Source organism: Sinohyriopsis cumingii, chromosome 12, assembly GCF_028554795.1.
Source record: "Sinohyriopsis cumingii isolate HCF-2022 chromosome 12, ASM2855479v2, whole genome shotgun sequence".
In the NCBI taxonomy this organism is placed as follows: Eukaryota; Metazoa; Mollusca; class Bivalvia; order Unionida; family Unionidae; genus Sinohyriopsis; species Sinohyriopsis cumingii.
The window spans coordinates 50,212,551-50,227,857 of NC_142972.1; the positions used below are offsets into that span (position 1 = coordinate 50,212,551).

A 15,307-nucleotide genomic window follows, 5' to 3' on the forward strand; every position below is an offset into this window, starting at 1 on the left:
AGGGGATGCGCTCTTACTTAATACATCATAACTGTAGAAATATCTAACATGAGGTGGAAAAGCTGAGAGGTAACTTGGACTAGGTGATATAGGTGTAACATTACGCTATAAAACTGACCATATCCTAACAAAATGTTTCACACAGAACTTGATAACTGTGATCAGTAGAGTGTGGAATTTCTGATATGCAAGAAACAGCTAACAGCTGGATGGAATCTGCAACTCATTAATTCATCAATGCATACTGCAATTTCTGTCAAACTTGAACACATATGATGCATTAATTAACTAAACCTCAGAGATCTGAAAAATAGACGAACACAAAAATCTGAAAATTCTAAAAACTTTCAATTTAATTTAATTTATTGTTCCTTCAATGCCTTTATTGATGCAAACTTGAATTGACTGCTTAGAGATATCACAAATAAATATTCCCTGCTTCCAAAACTCTTGGTTTTCAAAGTTGAATCTTTTATTACTAGCACTTGATATTTATATCCTGGACTCCAGCTGGTAAAACCTGTATTCATAAACACTTTAAGTTTCAAAAACTCTACCACAAGCTCTGACAATATTGCTCAAATGCCCCCACCTGATGATGTTCCTATCTCACACATCAAACCACTTCTTGCCACCTGTCTTACTGCTTGCAGACAATAATTTTTGCTTGTACTGGTTGACAAGTCTGTCAAAACTGTCTGTCACTTCTTTGTTTCCTCTTTTCCTCCTTTTCTTTGGGGCCTGGAAAAAGAAATGTACAAACTGTTTCATCAAAACAAGTCGCAATTTAAATGAAGTTAGGTAACTTCCGGTATTGGACTCTGATACATTACAAATTTCCTTTCTACAAAGGTACAGATTACTTCTGGGTTGGATGGTTCCTATGAAGTTACAGACAAGACAAATTTATTATGAAAAGATTAACATCTGCCTTGTCACAGGGCATCAAATACTGAAAATGTCACTATTACTGCAAATAATGACATTCATGAAAAGTAAATGAGCCCACAAATTATATCATTCATGCTATAACTATCATTCTGACATGTTGCTTGGCAACAGTGTCAACATCATGAGAATTTCCTCACAACTGATGATGAAGCATAAGATCTCTCCAGTTGATTGCATCCTGGAGGAAATTTCCTACTTCACATATATTAATCAACAGACCGCCCAACCAGATAATATTTCTGCCCACTTCTGAATCTTTTAAGATATAAGAACAGGAGTAAAACTCTAAGTTTATTCTTTTCAAATAGGTAAAATTGAAGTTTATCTATTCGTTTCTAATTGTTTATCTATTTGTTTTTTAATCATCACTGTTGTGATGACTATAGTTAGTTGGCATATATTCTTGAAAAAAAAAGATAAAGCCATTCTACTCAAAATAATAACCTACACTGAAGAAACAGGAAAGATATGCTGGAAAGAAAAACTATTGCAACACAGTAAGTCAAAGTGAGTACAAGGTCTGAGAAGTTCTCTTTTTCTCAAAATACAACAAAAGATCAACTGCATTAAATTTGTGTAAGTTCAGCACAGTACCATAAACTAAATACTTTTAAACGTGTAGACTTAACAAATATTTCCAATCAGCTATGCATGATTTTTTTGTGCTGAATAGGGTATTTTAGAGTCTACACGAGCCAATAAGCTCATTTTCTAATGAGAAATATTTAAAATTGATATAGAATTCCCAATCTATGCAAATTTACTCATGCAAATTTTGTTCCCATGTCTATATTATTTCTGAACACAGTCCAGGCCTCAATCCAAATTACCTTTAAAAAAACAACCTATAACGTAATATACTGTCAAATATATTGGAATTGCCAAAAGTTAATGAAGCTAATTTATAATGATTCCATTTTAATAAGAATATGAGTTTCACTCTCATTTATGCAATATTCTGCTTTAATCTTGTTGCTGTAAAACTACTGATTATTCTTGAATGAACGCCAATACACTAACTCAATGGCTTTCTGCTGCTTCAACGTTTTCTCTTGGACAAGCTTATCAAAAGGCCTTTAACTTCCTTTTTTTACTAGCTTAAAAGTTAAGTCTACTGCAAACAGCACAGACTCTGACCTGCCATCACATAATGCACCAGATCAGGGTCAATGTTGCTTGTTCTCCTTATTACTCATAACAAACTGCACTGACTCAGATCTACCAGTTCATTATGCAACAACAGATCTGGGTCTGCAGTGTGCAGTTGGTTATGTTAACTACAATTCTTTTGATTAACTTGTGACAGTGTTAAATGAATTTGTTTAAGATGTACCATTTGCTGTATGGGGGGGGGGGAGATTTGGGTGGCATTCTGTGAAATCAAACAATACTGTATATATCTAAGTTGAGTCAAATGGCAAACACCAAAGAAAGATCCTGATCTGCTGTAGCATAATGCACATGCAAACCAGGATCTATGCTGTTTGTTCTACCGACTACTCCTAACAAACTGCACAGACCCAGATCTGCCAGTACATTATGGGATGCCAGATCTGGGTCTCTGCAGTTGTAATCATTTTATAAGTGAATACAGATGGTATTTAAAAGGGTTTCACTAACCCGTAAAATGATATGCCTCTACAAAATCCTGACATGCAAAAAAAGAATAGACTCCTTCAGGAAATTACCTGCTGTTTTCTTGTCTTTTCTCTTAGTTTAAGTGCTTGCTAAATCATTTCAAGAGAATAATCTTTGAAAGTTGCAGCAAGTGCAACAGGTATGTTCCATGGAATTATTTATCACTTTTATGTCAGGATTTCATGCCAAAATAAAATGCAAGCAAAAAAATTTTGGCAAACTAGTTAATCTTCATACTTTCTCTTGAATCAAAAGATGCAAAAAATTCAAAGCACAAAGATAAATATTTATACAGTGTATGGACTTAAGAAAAAAATTATCATCCAGGCAGGTTGAAAGCTTCTTGTAAAATGTCTAACTTGATGAACCTGTTCTGTAACGGGGCTTAAAACATGGTTCAACAAGTGAGAAGAAAGCACAGGATTTGAAGTTTAGTCACAAAAAGACAAATGCAAGGATTGAAAACCTCAAAATAAATTATTTTGCATAAAATCAGTATATTTACTATACAGTGAGTAGTGACAAGGTGTGAGTGACAAATTCAATTAGTCAACCCTAATGCACCTTAAATCCATCTTCTCTCTGCAAAATATCTCATCAACACTGATGAGTACAAAGATGTTCACCCGCGAGCAATTAATCAATTTAAAAACATGGATTCTTGTAGCATCAATGCAAACACAAATATACCATTTGAAATTAATGAGTCTGAACATTTTACAAAACTAGCAACTTTACAACATGTGTACATGAGGCATCTGATTAAATGGGAAATTCAACAGAAGACACAGAAATAGCTGAAATAATAATTCTATATTAAATGGTAAAGTTGCCTGGAAGAAATACTAGTGATCATTACCTGAGACTAATGAGATTTAAAGAATACAGGTGCAGATATGAATCATTCATTTTCTGTTTGTATTGTACAATGTCAGAGATCTTATCAACAGACGTTTACAAATTTGCAATTGATTATTTTGGCATTTTATCACTGTGAAATGGCAGTACTCTGATAATTGTGTAGGGGAATTTTCTCCAGCTTGTTTACCATATCAAGTTTTTCACAGGTGCAAGTAAATAAAGGAGGGGATCTGTTACTGAACTAAGATATAATAACAATAATGGTACCAATAATAATTACAACTGATTAATCAACTGCAGAAAGCATGTCACTGCAACCTAGTTTGGATGAATGACAGCATTATCTGCAGATGCAATTACAATGCATCCCTAAAGCAATAGGATAAAAGCTGTTAAATTTGAGTACATACACCAGTTTTACACGATTTTCAAAATCTGGGAAAATAGGTGATAATGACCCAGTTCTGAATGCTTAATGGTTTCATTCTAAGATGCATTCTTAATCAGAATTTGGTACTAATGGGTCAAAAGGTACTGGAATTAGAGCCCAGACAAGTTTAGTTTTTACCAATGCTTAACAAATCCAGAAAATAGGTTACAGCAACTAGTTTTAGGTGCAAGACACAAGTTCATTCCAATTTGCCTCATTTCTGTGTTTCAAATAAACTTGTGTCTTGTACCAAACCTTTCATGTTAATAGGTATATTAAAATTTGAGCTACAGCAGAGACTGGAGGATCAATAGACTTATATCTTAAGAATTTTTGAATGAAGCCTGGACAGATGGTCACATTCAAATAGTTCTATTGCACAACACACATTCATCCTATGATACTCCTGTCATTGTGACAGAAACATCAATTTCGATGTAGTCAATACTTGACCGTTATTGAGATGCAAGGTACCAATGAACACTAACAGACTTAAATGTTCTCATTTCCCACATAGTGCACATGCGACGACTAAAATGATATTCTAGTAAACGGTTATCCACATGTATTTTCATATTCTGTATTAAAAAAATGGAATTTGGTTGTTGCATCTGAACCATCTTAGTTTTAAAAAATAGCTCCAATTTTAGCAAACACTGGCTATTTCACAGTCAAATATAATGCCAATAAGCATGTGCCCATGATGTCATATGAAATAATTTTTAAAAAATCAATGGCAATTTTAAGTTTGTCAAATGCTGATAAACTTTTTGTCATGGTATTATCAGATCAACAACATTTTGGAATGTTTATGAATTTCTGGGCCAAAAGGAGGCCTTACAGTACCCACCCCTATGTACGCCTTATTCTGGACCATTAGCTACATACCCTTCCACAAGGGACACATGTCAGAAAAGCCATGGACTGAATATGATTGGGCAACAGATCAAAAGTTCTTACTCTGGTTATGCGGGTCTTCAGTAAAATTTAAACTTGACTGTAGCTCTGCTGAGTATGAATCACCTTGCAAATCTTAGATCTAACTGTGTGGTCCTGTTGTGTATGGACCACCCTGCAAATCTTAGTAAGATCTAAATGTGTGGTCCTGTTGATTATGGATCACCCTGCAAATCTTAGTAAGATCTAAATGTGTGGTCCTATTGAATTATGGATCACCCTGCAAATCTTAGTAAGATCTCAATGTGTGGTCCTGTTGATTTATGGATCACCCTGCAAATCTTAGTAAGATCTAAATGTGTGGTCCTGTTCTGTATGGATCACCCTTCAAATCTTAGCAAGTTCTAAATGTGTGGCCCTGTTCTGTATGGATCACCCTGCAAATCTTAGTAAGATCTAAATGTGTGGTCCTGTTGATTATGGATCACCCTGCTAATCATAGCTGCAACCCACCCACCCCCACTCTCAGTCTTGTTGTTTTATGCAAGTAAATTCAATGAAATACAAGACTCCTATCATGGCAATATACAGATGATTTGAAAGATGGAAACAAGATGCAGCAGATATTACAACACATCTCAGATGGTCACTGCATACTAACTCCAACAATACAGAAGTTGAACTGTACAGAAACCTCAACAACAAAAAATAGAGTAAAGATCTTTTCAGATTTCATTTCCCACAGAAAGCCAACAGAAACATGATTTGCTCATTAAATCAGGATAAAATATTCCTTACTATTGGCTGCCTAGTCACAATGGTATTATGGGGAAGTAACCTGTTTCCAAATGAAATATACCATATAACAACCTTAAGTATTATTTTAATTGGTACATTCTGTCAACTTGGCAAGTAAGAGGAATGAAAACCACAAACTGAAGGCCAATCACATCCAACCCATCAGAGAACAGAGGCTCTTTCATGATAAAGGAACAGTTCAGAGGAATGATAGCTCTTGACTTGATTGACAGTAACTTCTTATAAAAAGGTCAAAAGAGGAAGTTTGTGATAAATTAGCTTTTGAAAGAGTAAAATTTCCCTGCTTGTACCACTGACAGAAAACTCTCCATCTGCCCTCTATGGCTTTCAATGTGGTGGGTCTTTTTGTCCAAGAGTCTGTCCATTTCTTCTCAAAAATGTTTTTTTTCTTAGGGTCTGTTTGACATGTGCCAAGAGTAGGTTCAGCATTTTGGGTTGGAATGGAAAGTCTGCATGCACAGACATGTCATACAAAAAACACAGTTTTTGTCTCCCAAATCCCCTGACAAGTACATGTTTCGAAAATCACAATTATAAAAAATGATCGTTGAAAAAAAGAGAAAAAAATTTCAACCACCATAATGGTGCTGAGTACATGTCAGAAAGAAGTCGACAGAATAAACCATAAACAGTCCTGCTTAGAGTCCACATAAACTGTCCTTGGGACAGACAGTTTATATAGCTAAATATCTTAGAGTCCACATAAACTATCCTTGGGACAGACAGTTTATATAGCTAATTATCTTACAGCCCACATAAAACTATCCTTGGGACAGACAGTTTATATAGCTAATTATCTCAGAGCCCACATAAAACTATCCTTGGGACAGACAATTTATATGGCTAATTATCTTAGAGCCCACATAAAACTATCCTTGGGACAGACAGTTTATATAGCTAATTATCTTAGAGTCCACATAAACTATCCTTGGGACAGACAGTTTATATGGCTAATTATCGTAGAGCCCACATAAAACTATCCTTGGGACAGACAGTTTTTATGGCTAATTATCCAAGAGCCCACATAAAACTCTCCTTGGGACAGACAGTTTATATGGCCAATTATCTTAGAGCCCACATAAAATTATCCTTGGGACAGTTGTTGTTGTTGTTGTTGTAGGGTTTAATGCCATTTTCAGCACAAGTTAGGCTATATATGGCGGCCAGTATAACTGGTGGAGGAAGAACCCTGGAAAACCCCGGGAAGAACCACCGACCCACGAGAAGCTACTGACAGGCTTTCTCACATACCCACATTAGCCGAGCCTGAGACTCGAACCCACGCAGACAGAGGTGAGATGACAGTGATCTGGAATGGTGAGTGCTTTTGACCACTCTGCCACTTGGGGCCCCTCCTTGGGACAGACAGTTTATATGGCTAATTATCTTAAAGCCCACATAAAACTATCCTTGGGGCAGACAATTTATATGGCTAATTATCTTAGAGCCCACATAAAACTATCTGTCACAAAATAAGGCCCAAAAACATTTGGTTATGCCTTAGAACAATTTGACCATTTTTCGCTGTACATGCGTATGTTACCTGGGGTGAATAATTGTTTTTGCAGGTAAGCGACTGTACTAGCATGTATCTCGTCAAAAATTACTTGCGGCGAAAGACACTAATAGCACTGTATACATGGGTATTTTATCCTGACTAGCACTCACTCTCCTATGGATTTAAGGTAGTTTCCATTTCTAACTGACACTGGTCGTTTTGGATCTTGTCATGGAGTGAACATTCTCTATTGTGTTCTCCAGCCATAGGGGTTAAGTGTTAAATTTATATTTTATTTGATATGTAAAGCTTATTCAGGTTTTAATGTCATATCGTGTAATGATGCATTTACTACCATGCAGATTTGAAATGTTGTGAGCTTTGAATTACAAGTTGCTATTAGAGTTTAATTTATTAGCATATATCTAAAGATTTTTCAGAACCCATTATCTGTACATGTGGTGGATCCGTGAAGGGTGTGAGCAGCCGATAAAAGTGTGGGCCAACTCAAGGATTCTGTGAAACTGAGCGGTTCATCAGTTTATGAATCATACAACTGTACAAGTGTCAAGAGTCATATGCTTGTTCCAACTGATTACATTTTCAATTACATGAGATTATTTTGAATCTTATTTGTATTCCAGGAGATGTGAATCTCACTTACACTGCATATTATAGGAGATTATGTGAATCTCACTTACAGTGCATAATATTATTTGAAACATATTTGAATTCCTTGAGATTTGAATCTTAATCGTATTCCATACGCGAGATTATGTGAATCTCTCTTACACTGCTTAATATTATTTAAAACGTATTTGCAGTCCATGAGGTTATTTGAATCTCACTTTCTATACATAAGATTACGTTAATCATATTTTCGTTTTTTCAATTTGTGAATTTCTGCGTAGAGTGATTGGATCAATCGTATGTTGAGAGCATGAGAGAATCATTGTATTTATACAACATATATATTTTTTTTATTAATTCATTTCATAAATTTCCACCTTTCACACATTGTGTTTGTGTTTTTCATTTAATCCAAAACCCACTCGGTTTCTATTTTGTTACACTATCCTTGGGACAGACAATTTATATGGCTAATTATATTAGAGCCCAGATAAAACTATCCTTAGGACAGACAGTTTATATGGCTCATTATCTTAGAGTTGGGGGCCCCAAGTCGCCGAGTGGTCGAAAGCGGTTTCCGTTACGGATCACTGCCATCTCACCTCTGTCTGCGTGGGTTTGAGTCTAGGATTCAGCCAATGTGGGTATGTGAGAAAGCTTGCCAGTAGCTTCTCGTGGGTCAGTGGTTCTTCCCGGGGTTTTCCTGGGTTCTTCCTCCACCATTAATTTTGGCTGCCATGCATAGCCTATTGTGTGCTGAAAAATGGCATTAAACCGCACAACAACAACAATCTTAGAGCCCACATAAAACTATCCTTGGGAAAGACAGTTTATATGGTTAATTATCTTAGAGCCCACATAAAACTATCCTTGAGAAAGACAGTTTATATGGCTAATGATCTTAGAACCAAATCAAAGGCAAGGCAGTCTGATATAAACAACTACTGTTTCACTGATGACTTAACTGGCCCATAAAAGTGTTAATGATGCCATGTCATGACCTTTGACTACTGCTGTGGGAGAGCCCACTGGGCTAATTTGCATAGGTAAATTATCTTAAGTGGAATAATCCGATTCATTTGATTAGTTAATTAATCTGATGGCCTCAATGTTTATGCATATTTCAGTCTTCAGTTAGCCAAGCTGCCTGACCCCTACATAGCACTTGTATTTAGTATGAAGCAAAATTATATATTATTATATATGATATTATTAATATTATATATTAATATATTATTATATAATGTTTCTTTAAGTCAGATTTTATGTCACATATTAAACATAAAACACGATTATTTTGGTGTGGTTCTTTTTTTCAAGACAAAATATTGAAACGCAGCTGTACTTTAGGAAAAGATAAGCCATCTGCAAAACCCAGCAAAATTAAATTGCAGATCCTGGATGGAGTTTACGAAGCTCAGCAATGAGGAGGAGCATTTACTTTCTTTGCACACACTGCAAACACCGTATCAACATTAGTCATTCTGGAGTGTAGGACATCTATTGACCTAGAAAAGCCACCCAGCATGTCTGCCATTCTCTCACAACAGTGCAGATGCAGAAATATCATTTTCTATGCTGAGAAAAATTCAACAAGATATTTTTGGGAAGTTTGAACAACAGTACCATCCAGTCTCAAATGAGTACCAACAGATGTGTTAACATCATTCCCTGCTTTCTATATCACATTCCAAACCAAATTCCATTTTAATCACCTTGCTGCATTCTTCTTTTCCTTCTATCAAGTATCAGTGTCACAAAAGATATTACTGTCATGGTGTGAGGGAAGTCATCCATTTTTGCTTACAAAAATAAATCCCTTGCAGTTGGGTAATGTATTTAAGAAGGTCAAAATGACTCAATTTTGGTCCACAACATTTCTTCATCCCAAGATAAAATTACAGTGCAAGTTTAATGATAAAAGATTAAGAAGTATATGTGAATTAGTTTGGAGAAGGAGGACATACAGATGGCCAGTACCAGCCTTCTCAAATGAGGAACAAAAGATATTAAAATTGTACTTCATAAATAAACACACAGAGAGCCAGCAACAAGCATTCTATCAACAGTTTTTCTGCTGTTATAAAATAGAAACAGATCCTTAAATTAATGAAATGAAGTTATGCTAGACCATACAAAATTACAAACAAGAGTACTATGACAGCACATTATTAACTTGTCCCATGTTTAATAGTCCTCATGGAAGGCAACAGCAGGGTATTTTTTTACCCTGGAGATTACTGACCAATGGGTCTCGATGACCTCAAGCTTTGGTCAATGTATGTGGTTTTGGTCAATGTATGTGGCTTTGGTCAATGTATGTGGCTTTGGTCAATGTATGCGGTTTTGGTCAATGTATGTGGTTTTAGTCAATGTATGTGGTTTTGGTCAATGTATGTGGTTTTTGTCAATGTATCTGGTTTTGGTCAATGTATGTGGCTTTGGTCAATGTATGCGGTTTTAGTCAATGTATGTGGTTTTTGTATGTGGCTTTGGTCAATGTATGTGGTTTTTGTATGTGGCTTTGGTCAATGTATGTGGTTTTGAATTAAACTTAATGTGCATAATAATATAAGACTATGTAATTCTTTGATCCGTTGACTAATTCTTTGATCCATTGACTATGTAATTCTTTGATCCGTTGACTATGTAATTCTTTGATCCATTGACTATGTAATTCTTTGATCCGTTGACTGTAATTCTTTGATCCATTGACTATGTAATTCTTTGATCCGTTGACTATGTAATTCTTTGATCCATTGACTATGTAATTCTTTGATCCATTGACTATGTAATTCTTTGATCCACTGACTATGTAATTCTTTGATCTGCTGACTATGTAATTCTTTGATCCATTGACTATGTAATTCTTTGATCCATTGACTATGTAATTCTTTGATCCGTTGACTATGTAATTCTTTGATCCATTGACTATGTAATTCTTTGATCCATTGACTATGTAATTCTTTGATCCACTGACTATGTAATTCTTTGATCCACTGACTATGTAATTCTTTGATCCATTGACTATGTAATTCTTTGATCCACTGACTATGTAATTCTTTGATCCGTTGACTATGAAACTGATTGGGTTTGTCCTTATTCAAAGTGAAAACCATCCACACAGTTGGGAAATTGTAGATGGTGGAGAATTCAAAATATTGTGCAGAAACAGCTTTTCTTCTTCCATTTACAGTGAGCTTGACATTTGGCTTATTGAATCTAAAAATGATAGGGTTCTTCCTTGACATTTGGCTCATTGAATCTAAAAATGATCGGGTTCTTCCTTATCTCAAGTACAAGTTATCCACAAAAGTTTGGCAACTGTAGATGGTGGAAAACTGTAATTATTGTTCAGAAACCATTTTTCTTCTTTCTAACATAGTGCTCTTAACCTTTGACCTTGTAACTCCTAAACTGATAAGATTCTTCCTCAAAACATGCAAGATATCAATAAACTGTAGAGGGTTGACCACTCATGTTATTGTGCAGAAACCAAACTGGTAATGGACAAATGAAAAGAAAACAGCAAGATAATAATGGCTGGCCTTGTGGCATGTTTATGGTATTTAGAGGTTCCACTCTAACACCAGTGTGAAACAAAATCTGCACGAAGGGTTCCATTCCCATCCATCACATGGAGTAAAAATATTAACTGATACACAATCAGTACCAGTATAACTAGCTGACTTTGTACTGTCTTATTACCATTGCTTTTTCTACAAAATCAAAGTTATTTGGAACACTTTACCAACTTATGATAGTAACTTTCAACTGATAATGAAGGTATCACCAAAACTGGATGAATGACATTTAAGTTAACATAACTGGTGTACATAACTGGCTATCTGCTGAAAACAACCTAGGTGCCTAACCAAACTGCCTTAGTTAAATAATGTCAATAATGCAGGTTGAATTCCATAATAAGTATCACGTACCACAGGAAGTGACTGATTACATGTCCATGAGAACTGGGATGAATGATACTGAAGTTAACAGAAATTCTTTACATATAACCTAATGAAAACTACCTTGGCAGCTAACCAACCAAACTGCCTCAAAGATAGATAAGATCAATAATGCAGGCATAATTAAATATAATTCAGTGACAGCATCCCTGTTAAGTTCATCATAAAGGTAAACTGAGTATCACAGGTGATTTGATGACTGTCTACTAGAACTACCGAAAAGAATGTACTTAGTACCCTATAACATCCTCTGAAGGGGCCCCGAGTAGCCGAGTGGTCTAAAGCGCTCTCCTTTATGCATCACTGCCATCTCACCTGTCTGCATGTGTTTAAGTCTCGGATTCGGCCAATGTGGGTATGTGAGAAAGCTTGCCAGTAGCTTCTCGAGGGTCAGTGGTTCTTTCCGGGGATTTCCCGGGTTCTTCCTCCACCATTGATACTGGCCGCCATGTATAGCCTATCGTGTGCTGAAAAATGGTGTTAAACCCTACAACAACATCCTCTGAAAGCAAATCTAGACATTTTTTCTCACTTAAAATTAGCAGTTACGCAACAAAAACAATTACAAATCTGTGTTCATTGGACATAAAATTTATAAAAACATTTGAAATATACAGTATGCCACAAGCTACAAGCAGATTGTGACATATACTAATATGCCCATTCCATAATGTCACTTTGGATCAAAAGTCATAAATGATCCTGTACCTTACAGATGGATTCATTCAATAAAACGAGTCCCTAAGACCCATGGATCCAAGTGCTAATGTAATCCCCACACCCTTGCCTTACTTGACTTCTACAAACTTAAAGACAAATGTAGACATTGATAACTGTGTTGCTACTGCTGGGGAAGTGAAACAGATGACACCAATGCCTATCTATCATTCTCACACAGGTGAGACAAAAACTTTTAATCTGGTATAATCTCTGTTACAGTCTGGGAAGCTGGCATCTAGACACTTACTGCTTTTCTATACCTATATACCAAACTCTAATTCTTGATTCAAAGAAAGAAATAATTATCAGCCAGTCCACCTTGCCCAGGTAACATATACTCCAGCTTCTGAGGCAAGTTATTTACTGAACTTCCACTCAATCAATGTTACTTCCAATTACTGTGACACAAACCAAAACCTATTCCTTCAGTCTGTTTTAAAAAAAAAAAACTTCAGACAGGAAGTTCATTTCTATAAAAAGATTGTCTACAGTCTATACTGCCAATACCTATAGCAGAGTTAACTAATCAGGCCATATTGCCAAGATAACATAATAAGTAAATTCAGCTACATCAGGTTATTATCAGCAATTAAAAGTGAGAAGTAACTAAGTTTAGGAGCAATGTTTACCCAAGCACCGATTATTAATATTATGTGAACAAATTATTAAAGTGAAGGTCTGATGCTACATAAGAAATACTTAAAATACACTGCCTAAATTCTCTTATAAAACACATCACCATAATTCTCTCATAAAACTGTAACTGTATTTCTTTAAATCAGCATTAGAATATAAGAGCATGCTTCTTTTTACGAAAACAAGTAATGTCAGGAAAATTCATTCAGAAAGTCCTAAACCTGATCTACTAAAATGGCAGACATCTGCACACAATAAAAATGTAAATGAAGAAAATAGTTTAAAGCATGAGTCAAGTTCCTTCTTTTTACTCTGACTGCTAGTACAAGTACCGTAAAGCTCATTAACATTAAAACGCCTACAAAGAATTGTTGAAGAGGGTGTAAATAATGGCATTCCGGACTCAAGAGACATAAAACTCTGCTCTAGGCAGGCATCATACAACAATTTTTATGGAGTTTGTAGCTGCTACAAAAACACAAATATTCAAATTATATCTCAAACTTTTTCTGAAAATTTTCAAGTTATAACAAGTTGCCCATGTTACTTAATATTAACACATCTGATAATTACAGATTATGGTGTTTGTTCTACTGGATACTGTGGGTCAGACTACAATATCAAACTTTACAAACACAATAATTTATTTATGATGTACACCCATTAAAAAACTGTACTTACATATCACCAATTCAAAACCATTATTGCTTTTTGTCCCTCTGTCTCTAGATTTATTCAATACAGAAAGTTATTTACACATATGTAACACTAGTAAGAAGATACACTTGCAGATGTCGTCTGCACTTCAAACCAGGTACAATGTATAATGTCAGACTATTATAAATGGGTCATGTATAAACATTTAATAAAATAATCACTGCTATAGCAAGACAATGTTCAACTTTGCGATCAATATTTTATGTCATCTTGAAATAACATATCCCTCTGGTCCCAAACTTATGTAACGAGTCCTATAGAAAGTAAACATGGCCCACACCTTTCTGCTTGTATGCCACTTACATGTATGTAAAGACTGCAAATGAATATAACCATGGTCCACAACTTTAATTTGTATCCTACTTATTTAAAGATGCCTCATAACATAACCATGGTCCACACTTTTAATTTTTATACTACTTATTTAAGGACTCTTAATGACATAACCATGGTCCACAATTTCATTTGAAGTAACCATGGTCCACACATTCAATTTTTATACTTCTTATGTGAAGACACCAAATGAAAGTAACCATGGCCCACACCTTCAATTTGCATACATTTATGTAAAGGCTCCTCCTGAAGTAACCATGTTTGACACCATCAGTTTTGTATACTGTTTTTACAAAGACTCATGAAACTAATCATGGTCCACAATTTCAAGCAACCATGGTCCACAATTTCATTTGAAGTAACCATGGTCCACACATTCAATTTTTATACTACTTATGTGAAGACTTAATGACATAACTTTGGTCCACAGTTTCATTTGAAGTAACCATGGTCCACACATTCAATTTTTATACTACTTATTTAAAGTCTTAATGACATAACCATGGTCCACAATTTCATTTGAAGTAACCATGGTCCACACATTCAATTTTTATACTACTTATGTGAAGCACCAAATGAAAGTAACCATGGCCCACACCTTCAATTTACATATGCTTATGAAAAGGCTCCTCCTGAAGTAACCATGGTTGACACCATCAGTTTTGTATACTGTTTATAGAAAGAGTCATGAAACTAACTATGGTCCACAATTTCAACTGAAATAACTATGATCCACATCTACAGTTTTTATATTACTTATGCAAAAACTCTTGAAGTAACCATGGTTGACTACAAGTTTTGTATACTGCTTATGGAAAGACTCCTCATGAAAGTAACCATGGTCCACAATTTAAATTTGTATACAGGTTCATGCTATAATTTTTCAAGAAAGAAAACTTATTTAATGTATAAATTTCTAAGAATCAAAAGCGCCTTCATGCCACTTGCTTGACATTTATGCCAAGTTTAGCTGAAATACAAGGAATGGTTTACGAGCTATGGTCTGGTAAATAAAAATGCTTAAAGACAGATGGACAGACATATACAATGATTATTTTTCCCCAAATAATAAAATTTGGAAACATCATATTCTGACCCCAAACCCATTGATATAATTAAGAAAACAGTTTAGGAAAATCCGCTGGAGCTTTCTTTATATGACTTGAATAATGACTCATGTATGCAAATGTCAAGACTGAACTTGATAAA

General features: G+C 35.2%; 1 protein-coding gene across 1 annotated transcript in view; it reads right to left on the bottom strand.

Annotated features, from left to right (window-relative positions):
* Positions 1-345: 345 nt before the first annotated feature.
* The window catches only part of LOC149786424 (RNA-binding protein 28-like), a 136,650-nt gene continuing 121,688 nt past the window's right edge, over positions 346-15,307 (bottom strand). Inside the window, exon 21 of the mRNA XM_089976867.1 lies at positions 346-741. Within this exon, the coding sequence (XP_089832993.1) occupies positions 610-741 (132 nt within the window). The 3' untranslated portion in view covers positions 346-609. The remainder of the gene's footprint in view (positions 742-15,307) is intronic.